General features: G+C 41.7%; 1 protein-coding gene across 1 annotated transcript; it reads left to right on the top strand.

The window, feature by feature from the left end:
* The first annotated feature begins 352 nt into the window (after positions 1-352).
* Positions 353-23695, top strand: LOC107376701 (SEC14-like protein 1). Its single transcript, XM_015945960.3, has 15 exons — positions 353-523; positions 658-773; positions 5317-5466; positions 5602-5733; positions 7862-7990; positions 8076-8286; positions 10025-10134; positions 10407-10596; positions 19745-19904; positions 19978-20149; positions 21233-21367; positions 22486-22620; positions 22750-23001; positions 23085-23263; positions 23370-23695. Exons 2-15 carry the CDS (start codon positions 711-713, stop codon positions 23473-23475), a joined length of 2124 nt encoding a protein of 707 aa, XP_015801446.1. The 5' UTR covers positions 353-523; positions 658-710; the 3' UTR covers positions 23476-23695.
* The last annotated feature ends 72 nt before the right edge of the window (positions 23696-23767 follow it).

The following is a 23767-nucleotide window of genomic DNA, read 5'->3' on the forward strand; positions in this document are numbered from 1 at the left end:
ATGTTGACGAGTACAAATGGCAGTTTAAATTCAGCAACAGGAACTATTAGATTATTAAATTATTCTTACATAATCATTAATTCTTTTAACATGATTGACATTGTTTCAAACCAACAGGTTTAGCCTTTATATGTTTTTTTATTTAATGAGTTATTGACACGTTAAATTAATTACTTTTGAACATATGTATTTGTTTATAATTTATTAATTTATTTTTACTTAATCATTGACACATTGAAATAATTGATTAATGATGTATTAATTATTGTTATTTGGCACCTGTCCTAATCCACAGTTCGGACTGGTTCGGACAACCTTCCCGAGCATATTTCGTCACTTCCTGTTTGTCCAAAGGGGCGTGGCTAACGGTCAGTTCTAAACAGAGTTTTTAGACGTTGGTTTTGTAACTTCTTGTTAAATTCGGGACCGTTGTTTATCCTAGTCCAGGTGACACTATGGACACACTAATAACTGGACAGCTTCAGTAAAACCTCTTTGGTTCCTCGGCTATAAAAAGTTTTCCGTAAGTTTGTTTTTTTTTCGTTACCGAGAGTGGAGTCGTTAAGTTAGCATTTGAAGGAACTTTTAGCTAAGCTAACCCTCTCTTTTTACACAATTAAAAACCAATGTCATGTGAGGTTATTGTTCTTTTTTCAGGAAAAACACAAACCGCTCATCCTGTATTGTACATAGCTGGCTGAGTGTCCAAGATGGTGCAGCAGTACCAGTCTCCCGTTCGGGTCTACAAGCATCCGTTTGAGTTGGTCATGGCGGTGAGTGTCATCCAGCTCTTCTGGTTGGTGCTTTAGGCATAACAAGAGTCCTTACTGATGTGGAAGTGACTTGCTTCTGGGGTCAGCATGACGTTTTTCACTTTTACACCATCTGCATGATTGTGTAGCGAAATCTTTTTACATTTTATGTTAAATAGTCATGAAACAACAACAACTATGTAAACACATACGTCGCACCTAAAACGTAACTCCAGTTGTTTTCTTCAGATCTTTGGGCTAGGGCTTAGGAAGAGTCATTATGTATGATAGAAGTGGGACGTTAAGTGGTTATGTAAGACTCAGATAAGAACAGGACATAAAGTTCATCAGAACCTCTGAATCTTGATTTCACTGCAGAAATGCTGAACCAGTCGTACCACTTCCTGAAAACATTTGAGTTTATTTGTTGCTGCTTCTTTCCCATTCTGGTGTTTATGTTTTGTTCTGTTCACCTGTGGACAGGATCTCTGGGCAAAACAAAAGTGGAACAGATCTATGATAATAAAACCAAATTTCTGACATAGCTGTTTTATTTTAAACATTTTCATAGTTTGTCATTTTTAATTCAAGTTTCATTTCTGGTAGTCAGACATCAAACTAAAGGCTTATGTAGCATCCAAAAACCCCTTAGATATGGTGGTAATTTATTCTGCAGCTAATACTTTTTTACTATTAATCAATAATAACACATCATGAAATTAATCAATAATAACACATCATAATCTGTGCCTTCCTATTACAGAGGACAGGTCTGCTCAGAAATGTGTTCGGTTATTGAAATCGAGCCCTTTGTGGACACTAATAACCGCTCCTTTGGGGAGACCAGGGTCTCAGCAGCATAAAGGAGAGAGTCCAGCCGACTGCATCCTGCCACAGCCCGCTGCTCCCATTTATCTTTGAGTTTTCTCATTAGCCTCTGGCTAATCCTGCCTCTGACAGTTATTACTCCCTCTAACAGTCCTAATCAGTGTCCTGAATATTACTGGATGTGCACCCGCTGACATCATAGCTGTCCTTTCCTTGACATATTCTTGATGACCCTCTTGGGTCTTTTATTAAGAAGGGATGATTGAAAACTTGCCTTTTATGTTTAAGGTTTCTTTTGAGTTTTCTGTTCGGAGGTTTCAGAGGCGAGGACTAAATCATATTTCAGTTTTTGCGTAATTTTATTTTTTCTGCCCTGAACGTCTGCAATACAATGAGTGTTGCGTATTAACTAGGAGAACATTTCCGATTTATTTTCTCCATGAACAGTTTCTTCTTATTGTTCATGTGCTGATTTTTATATTTATATGTTCTAGAAGATTTTATGAGTTGGGAGAGAATGTTGCTGCTTTGTGAGTTGAATCGTTGTCAAAAATGGAAAAGAAAGGAGGCTCTCAACATAGAACAGCATTGTTCAGTGAAACATGAGCAATACTTTGTCTTCATATTAAAATGTATATTTGGAATTACAAGACTGGTATTCCTTGAAAAGATGCACATTTTCTGCCTCTTCATAGCAGAGATTTGAACTAAGGCCTTGTGTTGGTGAGAAATGCTGCAGTCATAGCTCTTAGGGTTCAAATGTTGAAAATGATGTCAAAAGCATTCTCGTCCAATCTCAGAAGATGTCACATGGTCTGTTAGCTCTCAAGGTGTGTGTGTGTGTGTGTGTGTGTGTGTGTGTGTGTGTGTGTGTAAGGATGACTGCTACCAAATCAAAAAAGTCCTTTCCACTTTTTTCTTTCATATTTATTTAACAGAAAAACAATTATTCAAATGACTGATGCCAAAGTTTGAAGGAAAGTCCTTTAGTAATGCGCTGAAATTCCACATGGACACTCAGACTGTCTTTGGGATGACTCATCTACCACACAGTGTTTTAAATCCATATTGTTAAAATAACTCATTCGTCTGAGCAACCACATCACTTTACTACTAAAGTCATTAAGGCAAAATTATCAGGTAAACTGTTTTGTACAAAATACGTGACTAGAGTCTGCTTTGGCATCACGATTCAAGGGAACGATCATTACTGTTCGACAAAGTATGCATGCTGCTGTGGATTGTGAGTTGAAGGAGGAAAGAAAATAACTAAGAAAGCCTGAAGGACTAATGTTTGGAACTGGTGGTGGACCTAGAAATTTTTGGGGAGTTGAAGAGTGGATGTGTATGGCATACTCTACCATACTCTAAAGCCTGGGTATTCAACTCTGGTCCTTGATGGCCAGTATCATCAAGTTTTAGTGGTTTCTCAGCTCTAACACACTTGAAAAGTGGTTTGAATCACCTGTGCAGCAACCCGTTAGGCTCACCTACTGTGTGTGTGTGTGTGTGTGTGTGTGTGTGTGTGTGTGTGTGTGTGTGTGTGTGTGTGTGTGTGTGTGTGTGTGTGTGTGTGTGTGTGTGTGTGTGTGTGAGTGAGTGAGTGAGTGAGTGAGTGAGTGAGTGAGTGAGTGAGTGAGTGAGTGAGTGAGTGAGTGAGTGAGTGAGTGAGTGAGAGAGAGAAATATGGGACATGCTAAGTTCATGTTCATAATGTCTGATTTGCCACAACAGTTTTTATTTTTTATTGCTGCTAGCTTGGGGTGCAGCAATGGTAGGAATGCTTTCTTTTGGGTGACAGTTGCCCCCTTTTGCCACACCAGTACATTAGCCCCTATTTAAGGCTGTATCAAACACTCACCAGTAAAACTTGATTAGTGCACCAAAACGGTAAGATCTGTTGACTGGTTTTGAGAGCCACAGCATCTTTTTGTTTTAGTCTAATATCGGGTAAAGAAGGCTAGAGGCTAATGTTGAGCTAACAATGCTAACGGTGAGTTAGAAACAAGTAGTTGGTTCTAAAATATCTCAAGCTGCTTTTTCAATTATCAATAACTTGAAATTACAGTGAATTCATTTTTTATCTACTAATGAACTTACTGTGTATGATTGCCTTCGCTGACCCGTAGCTGGCAACATCCACGTGACAGGAGTGAAAAAGTCGGGGGGGCTTGGGCCGCAGTAACCAAATTTGACGACAGGATGTCATTCTTACTTCATTCTAACATAATGCACCTTTAAATCCCTTCGGTTTTAGAGACAAATAGTTGACGCTAGTGATGCACTGATATGACATTTTCAGGCCGATACCGATATCCAATATTAAGATCACTCTTATGGCCGATAACCGATATTTGCTGATACCGATATACTGATATTAATGCTTCTAAAATCAACAGATTTTGTATAGAATGACAATTATTAAAGCTGAATTGACATTTTTTATATACACACAACACACACATTTACGGTTCTGAGATGATTACAGTCACTGTGACATGACTAAACAAATACACATCACCCCTCTCCCCCTCTGAAGTAGGCAAACAAATGGTGACCAGATGAAAAAAAAAATCGGTTGATAATATTGGCTCGTTTTTTTTTTTTATCGGACCTATACCGATATGTTAAAAAATGACTAACATCGACTGATACCGATATTGATCCCAATATATTGTCCATCCCTAGTTGACTCCATCAGGTAACAGCAACGCGGTTGTCTCTAGTTCATCGTTAGCATTGTTAGCTCAACATTAGCCTCTAGCCTGCTTTACCCGATATTAGAGTAAACAGTTTTTATTAGACCGTTTTTTCAAAAGTGGTAAATTCAATTCAATCTTTTATATATATATATATATATATATATATATATATATATATATATATATATATGATGTGTTGCTGTTATATCAACATTTCCTCAGAGGGACAGTAAAGGAATTTCCTTTTCTATTTTTTAAATCATTAACAGTTATTTAATTTCCTGGGAATGTGTTGGAGCTCGGGGGTGACTTTAGTACTTCATCTGATTTTAGCTCCATATCCGACTGAGTTCTGCTTTTACTGTGTTTGTTAATGTTAATGAGCTGTAGCAGCATTCGAAGCAGATTAGCACCGTGAGTTGTAGACGTGCATCCAGTCATGACTTTCTGTAAGTTTTGTTTGAATCTTTCTGGCGATATTTAATACTAAAAATCACCACAGATGGAGAAAGGAAAAAAACAGCTTTTGTTGTTCTTGTTGGAGCTTTTTTGTCATCAGCCACAAAGAAGTCGGCAGTAATAATTAGAATAAACCATGACATACAGGTTTAGTTCCCCTTCTCTCTTGGTCATCAGAAGCTGCACAACTAAGAAAAAGTCGATCCTGTTGCTTTAACGCCTTCTTTAGTGTCATCAGGTGAGCTGTGCTTAAACTGGCCTGGACAGATGGTCGTCTGCTGAGAGCAGTAAAAGAAAAAACAAGGCAATCATTGGTCGTAAAAGCAGGCACAGCTGCAGGTTGTTGCTGTGCACAAAACATCAAATGTTACAGTGCTTTTAAACAAACCGTTAAATGTGTCCTCACCTCACAGGAGTCACATGTCGCTGCTGTTTTTCTGGCTGTAAATCGTAGGACCAACACCAGTGACCTGTGTGTGCGACGGGAAGCTCTCAGGGCAAACAGATGAACAGATCAGGTGCTACGCTGTAGAAAACACCAGAATCAGTTAACTCGTGCCATTTCTTCTGTTCAGGCTTACATGAGGCGGTTCCCAAAGTGTCCTTTGATCCCAGTGTTTGTGGACAGTGAGATCATCAGCCAGAGCCAAAGCGATGATGGCTCCACTGTTGTTACGAAGAGGCGATGCACGATCGATGTTGAAGCCCCTCGACTTCTGAAACGGGTACCTCAGACATCTTTTGCGGAACGAAAATCATTGAATTATTTGTGCTGACTGTAAAACACGATGTTAGTGCAGCAGCAGGATGTTCCATGAAGACTTCTGCTAACCTGAAGTTTTTATTTGCTCTGCATGCAGATTGCTGGTGTAGAATATCTCTACTTCATTCAGAAGAACACCCTGAACTACAGAGACCGGACGCTTCACATTGAAGTCCACAACGAGACGTTCTCCAGTAGAGTCTTTGTCCGTGAGTGCTGCAGCTACACGGTAAGAGCCAACCATGACCCATGTTAGAATACCTCATAATTAAGAAAATTAACCTTACATTCTAAAATATGCACACAGCTTTTTAGTTAATACCTAGTTTCCTTAGCGGTCGACCAACTGATCAGTCAGCAAAATATTTAAGTCAATTTTTGCCATTATTGGAATATTTTTCATCAGAAGTTTCTGAGCAGGCAAATCATCGGGCAGAACAATGTTACGTCTGACAGAACGCCATTTTCTCAGCAGGTTTTTCACACCAGGGATGGCAACAGTGCTTTTTGTTTGGTGTCTATAAACAATATTAAAGAATAACATGACTCAGGACAAAATTAGTGTTTCAAACATTCTGATCCAGATGTGATTAACTGTCTCCAGTTGGCGTTGATTTAAATTTAAAGTATGCTGCCCTGATTCTCAGCACATAAAGGGACATTTTGGCTGTTTTAAGTGGGTTTTTGCATAAAGGTTATTATTAATTACTGTCTTTGCTTTTGCAGATGGAGATAGCTAAATAGCTTGAACAGCTTCTTTTGATAAAATAAGTGTTTACGTTCAACGATTGTAGCCCAAACCAGCTTCGGTTGTCTAAATTCTACAGAATTTCACGCCAACATTAATGATCAGTTTTATGTTACGTGATTAATTTGGTGGACATCCTAAGAAATGCCTACTGGGCTAGACTGTGCTGCTCGTGGGGACGATCATGCTTGTAAATAACCAGAGTTCCATGTAATTAATCTTGCGACTAAATAAATAAAATGACAACATGAACCACTTTAAAAACCAGGAAGTTGGAGCTGATGTAAGATGACCTTTAAAACAGCTGACAACCCCTGCATCAGTTAAAGCATGTGTCAGACACAAGGCCCGCTGAGCATTTTTATGTGGCCCGCGAGATAAATATCAAAAATATATTAAAACTGACCTGCTAGCCGATTTTACCTCAAAGACTACAACACCCATGATGCTTTGCGGTGTCTGCGTGGAGCCGAAGCCCCCCCCCCCCCCCCCCCGGTGTTTTTTCCAGCATCTGCTGCCGGTGTCTGCAGCTCCGCTGTCTCGGACAAACTAAATATTCCTCTCACTCAGCGCCAAGTTTACTCAGCTATTTTCTGACGTTGAAGCCCAGAAACGGAGATTTTAACCGCTCAGTAATGTGTTCACGACTGAAAGAGAGTTTTCCAACAAACTTCCAGACAGAGCTGATAGAACTCCAGCGAGCAGCGACACGCTCAAACCAGCATTACTCTGTGGCTGCTGTCGTTATTTTTCCTCCCCGACACACAACAACGTGTTCAAGCTGCTCAGATGCTCTCCATGTTCAGCAGCACAAACCTATGTGAGCACCTGTTGTCATCTAATGTTGTCATTATTATGATGAAGATGAACAAAACACCTGGAGTCTCCTCCTCAGCTCAGATCAACCCCATGATGCAGGTATCTGGCTGGAACAGGTGAGCATCACAGTAAATCAGTGGAGCAAACTGAGCTTTAAATATGTTGGTTTTCTGCTCCAAAACATGAAAGTTAACAGGTGAGATGTTGCATTTTCATTTAAGATAAAATGATATTTTGATTTTGTTGTTGGCCCGTGAGAAAAGATTTAACCTACAGTAAACAGGAAGTGGAAAGGCTGCAGATTAGATGAATAGAATAGAAAATCCCTTTATTGTTCCTCAGTGGGGAAAGCTAGACGTCACAGCAGCGATGACACTTATTACAGGAGAAAAAAAGGAGAATAAATAAGAAAAATGAATAAACAACAAGAACACATAAATCCTGAATAGATTTTAAAAATGCTGAATATACCACAAGTAATGAATACTACTCAGATTATTTAAAACGGACTTGCCCTATGTGTAATTTCATTATTGCACATTCAGTGTTAATGCAAAAATAAGTTTGTTTCCAAATTAAAATATTCAAAATTGCATATATGTTGATAAAGAAAATGTACAAATTTGTCGTCACTTTTTCAAAAGTATTAAGTTTGGCCCGCGACTTCGTTCCAAAGTTTCATTTCGGCCCAGTGCGAATTTGAGTTTGACACCCCTGAGTTAAAGTCTTCTGAAGGCGATGTGTAGAGCTGAATCCAGGTGTGCATCATTAGCTTTGTGCATCTTTACAGGTTCATCCAGACAACGAGGACTGGACCTGCTTTGAGCAGACGGCTAGTCTGGACATTAAGTCCTTTTTTGGTTTTGAGAGCTCAGCAGAGAAAATAGCAACGAAGGTGTATGCTAGTAACATTAAAAAGGTTGGTGGAAAACTTTTTGTGAAAATCACCTTAGCTTTTGGTTCTGCTACTCTCCTGGATCATTTTATCAATGTTTCCTTTTAAGGGCAAAGAAATAATTGAGTACTACCTCAGAGAGCTGGAGGAAGAAGGAGTCACTTGCATACCTCGCTGGACCCCCCCTGCTGATTCCAGAGGTGTCACCACCAGCCTCCAGCTGCCTTCCGCCTCTACTGCCAGAGGCATCCCAGTGAACAGTATCAATGAGGGGCTGTCTGTGGCCGGTCCTTCAGAACTGGTAGCTGGTTCTCCTGATGGTCAGTTTGCTCTCCATTACTAACAGTTATGATTCCTGACCTATGTAACAACTACGTCTGCGTCTTTACTCGTGACCAAACAGCTTATCTGCTTCCTGCGTTTTTTGAGGAGAGCAACGATGTGTTTTTAAGCACGGATGAGGTTTTTATCCTGTTGTAGGAGAATCCTAGTTTTATATATTACCTCACACGTAGATTTTACAAAAGTTATTGTAAAGCATACGCTATTTCATCCATGATTTTAAAAAGAAATCTCACTAGTCCAACTATATGGACAGTTGCTCCATGTCTAACAAGTTCTCTGTGTGAACTGACGTGCCATGGAGCTCGTGAGTAAACCATGCTGCTACCGAAACGTGCTGCAGGCGTAACGGGGTAACAATCAGCTAAATGTGAAGACCAGAGCTATGTCTGTTTGACCCTAGAAATATTATTCTCTTGGTTAAAGTGAGAGTGTGTAGTTCCCCTGGTGATAGAGGGCAGTGCATACCTAAATCACTGCAAGCAAGCATTATTTTTGTGCTCAAAGAAGACCGTACCAACGGATGGCCATTAGGGTCAAAAATCCATGGGAGTGCAATCTCCAACAAAATAACAAGACCATCAGATTCCCCTTTATCACTGGTAACGAGTGAAGAGGTAAATGGGTGTGTTTACATGCAGCCAGTAACCCTTTTAAAACCCAAATATTCACAATAACCCGGTTCCGCAGGTCCATGTAAACACCGCCAAAAACCCGGATATGCTCATAATCGGGTTTTTAAAAACCCGGTTACTGCACCTGGGGTAACCCTTTTCTAACCCGAATGTTTGGTTGTGTAAACGCATATCGGGATATCGCCATCAAAGCGTGTGTTCTGCGCATGCTCTGTTCGCAAGGAATCTTGGTCTTCTGAGTAGCGAGACGTCTTGTATGTGCCAGAACACCGGAAGTAAACAACAAGTTGGGAGCAACATGGCGAGTCGCGGCACAGCACCACACTTTTGGAGTGACGAGGAAACCTCTGTCCATCGGTCTGGTGAAAAGTATGAACATTATGTCTTTTGTTGATGGCCGAAAGTACAGAGACAGCGAAATATGATGCATATTGCGTCTTGACGTAGTCCATACGTCCTGACGCTACCCCAATGTCCGCATTTACATCGGGTTATGCAAGTTAGGGGTAACTCTTTCTATTTATGCTTGTAAACGAGTTATTCTGATCAACTCAGAAACCCGAATACCGACCTTAACCCGATCATAACCCGGATATTGGCTGAATGTAAACGTAGTCATTGTGTAAAACAACAATGTTTATTAATGCTGAAAGTTTTGTAACCATTTGTTACAAATCAGTAAATGCATTTTGTCCTCAGACTTCTGTAGAAGTAAACATGGCATCCAATATGGCGTCGCCCAGAGACTTAGACCCGCTGTATGTATTTTAGAACAGATTTTTATGACTATGTTATGAAACCGCCAATATTTTTCAACAACTGGGCATCTTTTAAGTTATTTAATACATTTCATTGGATACTTCCAGAGATTAATGGTAAAAACTACACACTGTCACTTTAAGAGCTGAGCAGATGAATTTGTTTTCAAACAGTACTAATTACAGCTTTTGTGTCAGCTAGACAAAAACAAACAAACTATAGAAACATTTAGTTGCAAACCAACCGTGTGGAGATCCTGACATCTCCATCTGACGTGTGCAATATGTGGTAACTCTGAGCTGTAATGTGTTTGGACTTGTAGACAAGTTGGATGCTGACTACATCAGACGTTACCTAGGTGATTTAACGCCTCTGCAGGAGAGCTGTCTCATCCGACTGCGCCAGTGGCTCCAGGAAACCCACAAGGGCAAGGTCTCACACACACACACACACACACACACACACACACACACACACACACACACACACACACACACACACACACACACACACACACACACACACACACACACACACACACACACACACACAGCTATGTACAGTCTGTCATCTCCACAAACCCTTACACAATCTCTACTTTTGCTCAGCTTCAACGCTTTTCTCCTTACAGGCAAACGTTTGACTTAATGAATTGTTCATCAGACTGTTGCACCTGAGCGCTGACTCCTGTCTCTGGTGTGCAGATTCCTAAAGATCAGCATGTGCTGCGCTTCCTGAAGGCCAGGGACTTTAACATGGACAAGGCCAAGGATTTTTTGTGTCAGTCTCTCACCTGGAGGAAGCAGCACCAGGTGGACTTCCTGATGGACACATGGGAGCGCCCTCAGCTGCTTCAGGATTACTACACCGGAGGATGGCACCACCATGACAGAGGTAAAATGTAGAACTACGTAAAAGTGAGGCTTTAACTATAATTATGTAATAAAGTAGAAGTTTTACTAGTCCACGTTTGTAGAAACCTGCTTATTTATTTATTCACTCTGAAGTCTGAGCCCTTCTGTCTTCTGCACAAGAGTCGTCGTGTCTGACGGAGCAGCTAATAACCAAAGCTGGAGTTTAAAGGGCACGTTATGTCATTTATTTACAAGTTAATAGAATTACTCAGGATCCCAGCAAACAACCCGTGACACATTTTGGCTAAAGGAAAACATAAACCTGCAGCTTACAGCCCAGTTCATTAAACGGTTTAATAGGATAGATTTATTTACCCCGTCCACCCTCCTTTTCTAGGAATATTCCATTTTGGAGATTGGTGGTGCAGTTTTGTGCCCAAGTTAATAAACAATCTCAAAAAGACTTCACTACCACACTTTTGACTGACACTGTTCTTCTCGACCTACTCCATTTTACCTGCCCACAGCTATGTAACAGTTCTGGAACAAGTGATGTTTGTATTCACCAATCTGAGCGATTTAATATGCGAAATATGTGCCAACACCAAGCCTCAGTTCAATACTTGCTTTATTTTGCTTTTGCAGGTGACATCCCATAAATGCATTAAAGTTAGTAAAATCCATGCATGTCGGTTATTGTAGAAGATCACTGAGCAAAGAGACAGTTTATCATTATTCCTGCAAACCAATATATTAATGGCGCCAGTCTGTTTTATTAAATGATGCCTCAGACGTCAGACTTTGGCCGTTCTTCATTGATCTTTGTTTTATTCGTAAGCTTGCTGCTATGAACAGGAGTAAACCTGTGTCCATGAGAGCAAGGGCGCCCCTAACGGGTGGCCATGGCCACCCCTAGAAAATTGCTGGCCCCCCCAGCAAAAGCCAGTGTTAATAAATCATATTAATGTTCACTCAAACCATAAGTTGATCTTATTTATTCAAGACATAATTGTAAAATAAAATAAAAATAATACAACTTATTAGTAAAGAAATAATTAGAATAAAAAATAATACATATGTTTCTGCTGCTCACCATTTTAAAAAGTTTTGACCTCTGTAGTTTTTTGTGAACACATGAACAGGTAAATTAAACTAAAAAAATACATTAAATTTTAAATTAAATTTAAAATAACTAAAATGTATTCTGAAATGTTTGTTAAAATAATTTTTGTTAAATGTTTGGCTACGTTTTTTTTTTTTTTTTTTTTTTTTTTTTTAATAAAAATGAATAAAGGAGCATTGCAATGCTACATGTGCCACCCCAAAAATGTCTTTGGCCCCGTCTGGCCACCCCATCAAAATTTTCTGGAGGCACCCCTGCATGAAAGGGATGATGTTTCAAACTGTTTATGGTTTTAGCTGAAAACTGGAAGCAGCTCTATGCAATGCTCGAACCGGCTTTAAACCTGATATTATTAATAAAACACAACCAGGAAGAAGATCAGCTCACAGTTAACTCATATTATTGCTGCTGATTTGCTTATGTGGAAGCACAGTGTTTTGTCTTCAGTTGATTAAACTAAAAGTAAAACAGATTCAGAGTTTATATGATTTAAAAGGACGTGGATTATTTGTATTACCAATGCATAGGTTAATTGTAAAGCAGCATTGTATCTTAATATATGGAGTAAAAATATGGAATAAACTGAGTACAGAAATCAAAGATGCAAAAACAATATTCACTTTAAAAAACTGATTAAAAATGAAATGCTGAACTCTTATAGCTCTGTTAAATAAACACTATAAACCCTAACCCACCAGCAGGCAACAGCAACAGACTGAGCGGGACTGGAACCTGCAACCTTCTGATTACATAGAGAGCACTTGACTCATGTACCACATTAAATTTTAAACAGTTTACCTATAAAGGGTTGAAAACTAGGGATGTCCCGATACAACTGTTCTCACTTCCGATGTGATACCGATATTGTGGCCCTCAGTATCGGCCGATACTGATATCAATTCGATATGATATCAGCCCGAATCATACATACTTTTACCTATTTCGTATGAAAGGATTGATCAAGTGACATTCCTTATAGGAATACTTAGCAAATTTAGCATATTTTCAAATCATTTTCTTGAGCCAGTATGTGCTAAAATGACCCTTTACAGGAAACGCCACTTAGACCCTATAGCCCTCTATGGCCAGAATACTGTATATGCAACTTTCAGCTTGGCGGGCCACTCTATTGGGACTTGGAAAAAATTGAGCTGAAATACCTGTCACTGCTGTCTGATTCCAGCAGTTTTCTTGCATATTTTTGGATCATGAACACAGCTAATTAGCTTACCGTAAATCCTCTAATATTAGCCTGTATTTAATTAACTGCCGGGTATCATACTTTGGCAGGTGTCGGAGTCGGCGGAGGTGAAAAATGGCCGGTTTTTATTGTGGCCGGGTGGAATGTGGTAACAAGCAAGTACGGGGGGCGGTTGTGTCATCTGTTTCACTTTTGATTTGCCAGTGATAGACCGCGAGGGTAACTTTAACCGTGTGGAGACGAAGAGGAGGCGAAAATTTGATATCAAGTTCAAAGAGAACGTGCTGATTATGCTGCAGAACACTCTGGGGAGCAGTAGCAGGGGTTGTATGAACTAGTCACTAGTCGACTTCACCGCTCTATAGTGACTTTTTATGCCTGTCATCGACTAGTCGCTGTCACGTGATAATGACCGGCAAGATGCAGTCCTCAGAAAAGACAGCAGCCTGCTGTCAGCAGGTGACGAGCTCCTGCGCGTCTGGAGGCAACGCGCTGTGCCAGAGCGTCGGTACTGACACCCGCCGTAAAACAGACATTTAACCAAATTGTGACCTTTACCCACTTGCAATTTAACCTTCCCTCATCCCCATCCTAACCTTAACCAGCTTGCGCATGCAAAGCTCTGATTGTTGACGTGCTCCAGACATCTGCGTCCTGAGCACGGCCACAGTAACATGATCAAATCAGGTGTCAGGTGTTCGGTTTTCTAACATACATGTAGACTAGGGTAAAATCTCCCAGTTTATTACTTTAGATCAAATTCAAATTTTATTTGTCACACACAGTCATACACAGTACGAAATGCAGTGAAATGCCTTACACAACTGCTCGTGACCTAAAGAAAAAAAAGAAAAGGCTATGAATAAAATAGGGAATAAATCTGAAAATTTAAAAAAGGTAAATTTAACTAGGAAGGAAAAAAAGTTTAGAATTGAATAAAATAACTGTACACCACGAATTAGATTGAAGGCTAAATTTATCTGGGAAAGAGTAAGGTAAATATATCTGAATTAAAGATGAAAAATAGAATAATGATAAATGACCCGCACTTGTATAGCGCCTCTCAGAGTAAGGACTCCAAAGCGCTTTACACTACAGTGTATCATTCATCCATTCACACACACTTTCACACACTGATGGTGATGAGCTAAAATGTAGCCACAGCTGCCCTGGGGCGCACTGACAGAGGCGAGGCTGCCGAGCACAGGCGCCACCGGTCCATCCGACCACCACCAGCAGGCAAGGAGGGTTAAGTGTCTTGCCCAAGGACACAACAGCAGAATTCTCTGTCCGGAGCCGGGATCGAACCTGCAACCTTCCGATTACTGGACAACCAGCTCAACCTGTTGAGCTACTGCTGCCCCTAAGAATAACTGTACAACAAAATACACAATACAATACAAATTAGAATAAAAGGTAAATTTAGCTGGGAAAGAATAAGATAACAAAAAAAATATAAGTTAAAGTTGAAAATAAAGTAACTGTACAACAAAATACACAGTATGTAAATATATAAGAATGTATGAAGAAATATAAATATAAATACAATAACAGCAGCTGTACAAGTATTAAATGGAAATGAAGAAATATAATACCCAGAGTTGTGCAAACCACATTGTAAGTGACTTTTGCAGTGCAACTATGCATAAACAAAGTCCAGACTGTCCAGTGTGTGTGTGAGAACCATATGAGTGGGCACTTTCTATGTGGTGGTGTGATTGAAAGACCGTATCGCCTGCGGGAAGAAACTCCTCCTCAGCCTCTTTGTGTTGGTCTTCAGGGAGCTGAATCGCTTTCCTGACCTCAACAGAGAGAACAGTCTGTTGTTGGGATGGCTGAGGTCCTTCACGATCTTCCTGGCCTTGGTCCAGCACTGCCTGCTGTAGATTGAGTGCAAGTCAGGGAGCTCGGAGCGGATGGTGCGCTCAGCTGATCGTACAACCCTCTGTAGAGCTCGTCTGTCCTGCATGGTGCTGTTCCCGAACCAGGTTATGATGTTTCCCATCAGGATGCTCTCTATGGTGCACGAGTAAAAGTTCCTGAGCACCCTGGAGGGCAGTCGGAAGTCTCTCAAGCGTCTGAGGTGGTAGAGACTCTGTCGGACCTTTTTCACCACGGTGTTGATGTGACAGAACCATGACAGGTCCTGCGTGATGTGAACACCGAGGTATTTGAAGCTGCTCACTCTCTCCACTGGGCACTCGTTGATGACGGGGATCTGGTAGTTCCTCTCCTGCTTAGTACTGAAGTCCACTATCAACTCCTTCGTTTTACTGATGTTTAGAAGGAGGTTGTTCCTCTTGCACCAGGTCTCCAGATTCCTAACCTCCTTCAAGTAGGCCGCCTCGTTGTCAGAGATCAGGCCCACCACGACGGTATCGTCAGCAAACTTAATGATGGTGGTGGAGCTGGTACTGGCCACACAGTCATATGTGTACAAAGAGTACAGCAGGGGGCTTAGAACACACCCCTGGGGGGCTCCAGTGCTAAGGGTGGTGGAGGCTGAGACATGTCCGCCCATCCTTACTGCCTGTGGTCTGCCAGTTAGGAAGTTGGAGATCCACTGGCACATAGATGAGCTCAGTCCCAGGTGCTCCAGTTTGGTGGTGAGTGTGGAGGGAATTATGGTATTAAATGCAGAGCTGTAGTCGATGAAGAGCATTTTAACATAATTCCCCCTTCTAGTGTCCAAGTGAGTGAGTGATGTGTGGAGGAGATGACAGATGGCATCGTCTGTAGAACGATTTGGACAGTAAGCGAACTGTAGTGGGTCCAGTGTGTCTGGTAGTGAAGAAATTATGAAGTCTCTGACCAGGCGTTCGAAGCACTTAATCACTACTGAGGTGAGGGCTATGAGGCGATAGTCATTGAGAGAAGCAGGGTGGGGTTTCTTCGGGACAGGAACAATGATGGACTCCTTGAAGCATGTGGGGATCACCAACTGAGATAGAGATGTTGAATATCTCAGTGAACACAGGAGCTAGCTGGTATGCGCAGTCTCTGAGGATACGACCTGGGATGCCGTCTGGTCTTGCTGCTTTCCTGGTGTTCACTCTCTTGAAGGCTCTCCTCACGTCATGCTCGGAGATGACGAGCACGTTTCTGGTGCTGGCAGTATCTTCCTGTCTGCAGCCGTTAGTGCTGCTAGCGCTAACATTGTTAGAGTCCTTAGCTGCAGCCTCGACACGAGCGTAGAAAGTGTTCAGCTCATCTGCCAGAGTCGCGTCCGCGTTCGTCATACCAGATGTTGGTGCTTTATAATCCATTATTGTCCTTACTCCCCGCCACAGGCTCCTAGAGTCACTCTGTTGGAGTTGTAACTCTAGTTTCCTCCTGTAGCGCTGCTTCGCCTCTTTCACCGTCTTCCGCACGTCATATGACGCAGCTTTGTACGGGTTCATGTCCCCCGTCGCGAGTCCCGTGTTGTAGGCAGTGGTGCGGGATCTCAGAGCTTTGCGGATGGTTTTATCCACCCACGGCTTCTGGTTGGGAAACGTGGTGATAGTCTTTGTCTCCACGGTATCATCCGCTAGTTTCCCGATGAATCCCACAACCGCTTCCATAAACACGTTGACGTCATTATCGGAGCTGTTTCTGAACATGTCCCAGTCTGCATCGTCGAGTGCATCCTGTAATGCAGCCACTGATTGGTCCGTCCAGCGCGCGACCTTCCTCTGAACCGGAACTTCCTGTTTCAGCCTTTGTTTGTATTTTGGCACGAGGAAGATGGCGGCATGATCGCATTTGCCAAACAGAGGGCGAGATTGTGCCTTGTAGCCGTCCTTGACCGTAGTGTAGCAGTGGTCAAGTGTCCTTCTATCTCTGGTGGGGCAGGTGATATGTTGATGAAAGTTCGGCGCTGCACGTTTGAGGTTGGCACCATTGAAGTCCCCCGTCACAATAAGCGCGGCATCCCGGTGTTGTATCTGGTGCTGGGTGAGAGCCTCATGCAGCTCGCATAAGGCAGTGTCCGTGTCCGCTTGTGGTGGTATATAAACAGCACTTATAATGACTGATGTAAACTCTCGAGGTAGATAAAAAGGACGACACATGATGGACAATAGTTCCAGATTTGGTGTGCAGGAGCGTGTTAAAGGAACAATGTTTGCACTGTTGCACCAATTGTTGTTCACCGTTAAACACATGCTGCCTCCCCTTGACTTCCCCGAGTCCCGTGTCCTGTCCATGCGGTGAACCGAGAAGAACTCGGCCGGCTGGATGGCGTAGTCTGGCACAGCTGGATCAGCCATGTCTCGATGAAGCTGCACGTTGATCGACGTAGATGCACATGCAAATGCACAGAGTCTTGTATAATTAGTTTTTTTTTTTACTTTCGTGTGTACACAGTAAACTCTGGGTTTCACTCATCACTTGTGTTGTTTTCTTCCATATTTGTTGCACCTGTGGCACGAGGGTAGGACATTCTCTAGTTCCTTGCTGTTGCTGTATCTGATAAAAAGAGGCAGTTTCTACTTCAGACTGAGAAACAAAAAAGGCACCAAGAAGCCAGATGGGTTCAGAACTCAGAAATTAAGGTTATGGTTGGCTTTATTAATCCTCAAGGGGGAAAGGGACTTGCCATGGACATGTAAAAACAACAACAAACAGACTAAACAAAGGATCACAACTGGACTCTGCTATAAACCACAACTATGATAAAAACATCAAATATAAGATCATACAAGATGTCCGTTGTAAAAACGCACTGCAGCAGGAATAAAAGAGTTTCTAAAACATTCAGAGGAACAACAGGGAATTAACATTCGTCCACTAAAAGAGCTCCTGAGATCCTTAAAGAGCAAGTCACCCCCAAATAAACATTTTTTTTCTGATAAACTATATAAATGCGTGTCTTAATCGTGCTGCAGACACATGTAGTCAATAGTTTTGCACTTTAGTGCATTTTAGTTCAAATTTTAATTTTCTGCCTAAAACTGCGAGTGTTGTGCCCAGGGTCCGAAATTAACACTCGCCAAATGCGAGCAAATTGCTCCATTTGGCGAGTAAATTTTTGAGCTCTTATCTGCCACATAGCGAGTAAATGTTTGCACCAAATTAGTTATGTTTATCGGTCATCTTCCATGGATTTCTGTGATACTCCTCCCGCCTGCATGCAATGTACACAAACGTACGCGAAACGTGAGCGCCACATCCAACGTCATTTCCACCTATCCCGTTCAATCAGTTTATCAAGTTAGTAGTTAGTTTTGTGTTAAAACTAGCAGTGAAATGTGGCGGTTTTTAACTGGAGTCAGCCAGCCTTCCAAAAGAAAACTCGTCGAACTGGAAGAAAAACCACCAGGACCAGTGGCAACCAGAAGATTTTGTGAAAAGTGGCGAACTGGAGATGGTGGAGTCGTAAGACAATGGCTACATTATGATGGCCACGTATTGTGTCATGAGATTTGAAGCGTTGCTGCCTTTCAGACACTTTTTCTGCATGTGCTGCAAACAGGATAGCCGTCTTCTATCAATTGTCCCTCGGCATTCTTCAAATATCCAAAAAATGCCCATACTTCTGACTTTGTCTTCTTTGAGGGATAATAAATGTCCTGAGCGCTGCCGTCTCCTCCTCTGGCCATTATTTCAGCTTTAGCTTAAAGAAAGTTTTGGTTGCAAACAACAAAGTGCGCATGTGCCGCCGGCAACTTCAGCAGATGATATGGTGGCTGGTAAGGGTCACCGCGCCTACACCGCAGCCACGGTAATCCACCAAGATAATATATTTTTTTAAAACAAGACGGTTATTATTATTGTCAACTTTTTTACCGGGGTTTACCGCTACACCGGTTACCGTGACAACCCTAGCCCTGACACATTTTCAGATATTCTCATGGTGCAGTTGTGTTCTCCAGAGATCAAGGACTATGACCCAAATGAGGCTGTAATGCTTTGGCACAAAGACGGTGTCAGAAGCAGGAGGCCAGACTTCATGGACAGAGAAAACAAGGAGTCTGACTAGATTTCAATGAAAGAGTTCATAAAAGCATTTCTAAAAATAAATAAGTAAATATTAAAAATGACAAAAGAGTTGTTTTTCTTATTAATTGATGTTTTAATTATTTTGTCACTCTGTTTGGAATCAACATAATATAGAATTACATGCTTTAGGCAGATCTACATCATTTAGAATTTTGGCCGGTAAAAAATATGCTTGGCCGGTAGATTTTCATCATCTACCAGCCAACTTGGCCGGTGAGTAAAAAATTTTATTTCGGACCCTGGTTGTGCCGTTGTCAGGTTAAAAACTCTGCACTGCATTTGAATTTAAATCTGCCATCGCTATTGGCTAAGAGGTACCTTAGAACATTAGCTGGTACTATATGATGTCACAATGTCGTTGTGAGCCTGTGTGTGTGTATTTGTTAGCGGCTCCGCCCTCTCGCTCTGCTATGCAACAGCATTTGTTGCATTTTTCAAACAGGAAGTGGGAGTGGAGTAATACTCTGGTATGGGGCGACTTGCTCCTTAAAAACATGGTGGAGAGGATGATCCTCCAGAGACAGAACAGTCTTAAGTTTACACATCAGAAACCTAATTTTGTCAAAGGATCTTCGCGTCCTAAGAAAAAACAATCTGACCTGAGCTGTTGAAATGGGGGCAAAAATAATCCAATTTGAAGTCTGTCTTTTAAAAGGTAGTCGGGTTTTGACAAACTTCTACCTCAGAGCAGCTAACTCTATATTTCTTTTCAGGTTTTCACTTTAACCACTCGTGGTGTTTTGCGCTGTCTGCCTGCCATTTGCAGACAACGTTTACAGCTGGTAGAACAATGACAGTCCGATCTGATCCTGCAGGATTTATCATCTCTGTGCTGGATTTAGGCCTAAAAGTCTTAGGTTTAACTTCCTGTTCGCTGTTTAGACGGCCGTCCCCTTTATGTCCTGCGTCTGGGTCAAATGGACACCAAGGGTTTGGTTCGAGCCTTGGGTGAGGAGGCGCTGCTGAGACAGGTCCTTACCCTCAACGAGGAAGGACTGAGACGCTGCGAAGAGAACACCAGAGTATTCGGTCGACCCATAAGGTATCTAAACATTTGTATGAATGATTCTGATGTCTGACTGATAGGTGAGGAATACGTCTAATGTCTTGTCCAGCTGCTGGACGTGCCTGGTGGATCTGGAGGGTCTGAACATGCGTCACCTGTGGAGACCTGGGGTGAAGGCTCTCCTGAGGATCATCGAGGTGGTTGAGGCCAACTACCCTGAGACTCTAGGTCGACTGCTCATCCTGCGCGCACCCAGGGTTTTCCCAGTTCTCTGGACCTTGGTGAGAAGAAATGCCTCCAGTTTTCTGATTGGGATTGTTCAAGTTGTACAGGACAAAGAGAATGCATCTGTTATAATTCTGAATAAACGTCTTCTACATCCCAGATACAAGAACATGACAAAGAAACGAGATGAAAAGCAAAGGCATTCAAATATGACAAATAAGGATAATTATAGCAGTGGAATAAGCAGAAACCAGGTCCTATGGGAAACTTTTGATCATTTTCAAAGCAAACTGCTGTTGAGCAGAAAAAAATCAAAGGTTCAAACAAAGAAACAGATAATTAGGAATTTATGGACAAAAATATGTGATAATAAAACACAAACAGCATATGGCTAATCTGCCTTGATCAGTTCTTTCCTGGGCATGCTTAAGATGCTTTTTAAATATTAATTATTTATTAGGGAAACGGAAAAGCAGCAAACACTTCAGCAATCTGTTTGCAATTCTGACAGAGATGTACAAGAAAACCATAAAAATGACACATGAACGACTTTTTAAATCAGGAGTCACTTTAGGTAGCCGGGCATCATCCGGGGGCAAAATTTGCATAAAAGCTGCTAAAAATTTCCCCGTAAACAACAATGAGAATAAATAAACAGGTGAGAAAACTTCCCCAATGGAAACATCTGAGTCTAAATAGGTCATGGGAAGCTGGACATCACATGACTGAACGGGTATTTTAGACTACACAGCTACTGTTTATCTGAAACCTCATTTTTCCTTCTACTTTTCATTGAGGGACTAAGACACAGGTCTGTGGTTGCCATGGTGACCTTAATGAACCACTAGCGGCAGCTTAAACATTGCAGTTTGAATTTTAAATATGTGAGTTGTGCCGTATATTGGTAGAGTTGATGTTGGTATGCGATGCAGTTGTGACACTGTTGCTCCAGATGTTTCCTAGTTCAGTACTGAAGTTTTTTAGAAGACTGCTACAGTACGAATCCGTGTTGGGGTGCAACCAGACATCTCGTTAATTCTGCCCACATGAATGATTCATTGCTTATGGATTGATTTCCAGAGTTCATAATAAGTGACCCTGCTGTTTCCTTCATCTGCTGATGAGCTCTTCGTTTCCAGGTCAGCCCCCTGATTAACGAGAACACTCGCAAGAAGTTCCTTGTTTACGCTGGAAATGACTTCCAGGGTCATGGAGGCTTGGAGGACTACATAAACAGAGAGGTCATCCCTGACTTCCTGGGAGGAAACTGCATGGTAGCGTTCTTTTTCTGTGGGAACTAGGGCTGGGCGATATGGCCTAAAATCAATATCACCATGTATTGAGGGTTTCACCTTGATAACAATAAATGGACGATAACTACGCAGAAACAAAAGTTATCCACTAGATGGGGCTGTCACACGTATCGTACAGCTTCTTAAAGGGACATGAATGTTACCAACCCACACACATCTTTTCATTTTTTTATTAGCAAATTTATTGACATGGGAAAACGCGATTTCGATAACAGTCAGAAATTTTGATGACCATACATTTTATTGCCCGGCCCTAGTGTGAACATAATGAAGATTTTCATGTTTTATGTAAAACTCAAGGATCCAGCCAGGTGTTGTGATCAGTAATTATAAATGGCTCTGCTGCCGTTGGATTCAGTGCCATGAAAATCTTTAGAAAACCATTTCGACGGGAGGAATATAATCTGTTATTAACTTTGTAATTAACTGATAAATCAGAAATCTAGCTTGGTGTAGATTTAAAAAGGAAACGTTTTTTATTCCTGAGTGAGCGAGGACATTGCTGCTGAGCCATATTTGTCCCTTCAGATTACTGCTCAGACTCAGTGGGTGATGGATCTGGACGTCAGATGGGCCACTTTAGCCCCAGGAGTCCGGGACTGCAGATGTGCTGCTCTATTGTCATTTCCTAAATCCCAGTTTTGTATAGTTTTAGCATTAATGGAGACCATACACTAATGCAGCTATTAATGAACCAATTATGGTTCTATTATTTTTTTATTTTGTATTATATCATAAATGTATTATATATATAGATATAGATAAATAGATATATAGAGAGATATAGATATACATATATAGAGAGACATATATATATATATATATATATATATATATATAGATATATAGAGACATATATATATGGATATAAAGAGACATACACTCAACAAAAACATAAACACAACAGCTTTGTTTCTGCTCCGATTTTTCATGAGATGGACTTAAAGATCTAAAATTCATTCCAGATACACAATATTACCATTTCTTTCAAACATTGTTCACAAATCAGCCTAAATGTGCGACCACATAAGTACATATTACATGTCATGACCGTTTTCTTTACTGCTCCTCCTCCTCAGTGTGACCTGCCTGAAGGAGGAACTGTCCCCAAGTCTCTGTATCGGACTGCAGAGGAACTGGAGAATGAAGAAAACTGCTTCCTGACCGATTCCATCTATAAGAGTGCCAACATCTTTAAAGGAGCTCCCTATGAGGTGCAGTTAAACCATGACTCATTTAGATGATTTAATGCTCTGGGTTATGCTGCCACCAGCTGGATAATAAATCACATCACAAGCTCTCAGCTGTAGATGACTCACCTGGGTCTTATCCTCCTCATCCAGGTGCTGATTGAGATCACAGAGGCCTCCTCCGTCATCACCTGGGACTTTGATGTGTCTAAAGGAGATGTGGTCTTTAATATTTATCACTCCAGAAGAGCTCCTCAGCCTCCAAAGAGAGACACTCTAGGAGCTCATGGCATCGCCTCCCTGGGGCCGGTGAACACTCAGCTGATCGATAGGAGCTGGGTGCTGGGCCGGGACTACAGCATGGTGGAGAAGGCTCTCATCTGTAGAGAGGGAGAGAGTGTGCAGGTGAGATAATGTCCTCATTAAAACTGTAATATCCATTTGTCTTGTTTTGAAGCACAAAAGTGTTTTTTTATTTTTTTTTACAGGGCTCTCATATAACACGCTGGCCTGGCTTCTACATCCTCCAGTGGCGTTTCCACAGCTCCACCACCAGCACCGCCTCCAGCCTCCCCCGAGTCGACGACGTTTTGGCGTCTCTGCAGGTCTCCTCACACAAGTGCAAGATCATGTATTACACAGAAGTGCTGGCCTCCCATGACTTCAGGTCAGTTTATGTGCGACAGCAGAGGTGTACCACTCCACATGCGGTGTGCTTTGTTATGTAGAGAGTTAAAAACTTGAATTCAAGGACTCGTCTTTTATTCCTGCAGGGGATCCATGACCAGTTTGGAGTCTTGTCAGAGTGGTTTCTCTCAGCTCAGTGCTGCTACAACGTCCTCTGGTCAATCCTGTGCTAGCTCCACGGTTTCAAGGTAGCATCTGTCCAAAAGGCAAATCTGCTCACATCCAGCTCTTCCTGTTGCTAAGCTTCCAAGGAGACATCACTGGGATCCGCTGATGACTGCACGTAGTCTCCTCCATTCATGTTAGATATTTTGCTTCTTCTTGAACATTTTTAATTGGAAGTGGTGAACTTCCAGTCTTTATTAATGGTGAATGGTAAATGGCTTGTATTTGATATAGCGCCTTCTAGAGTCCTGGAACCCCTCAAGGCGCTTTACAACACAATCAGTCATTCACCCATTCACACACTGGTGGGGATGAGCTA

Source organism: Nothobranchius furzeri, chromosome 12 (genome assembly GCF_043380555.1).
Source record: "Nothobranchius furzeri strain GRZ-AD chromosome 12, NfurGRZ-RIMD1, whole genome shotgun sequence".
Taxonomy (NCBI): Eukaryota; Metazoa; Chordata; class Actinopteri; order Cyprinodontiformes; family Nothobranchiidae; genus Nothobranchius; species Nothobranchius furzeri.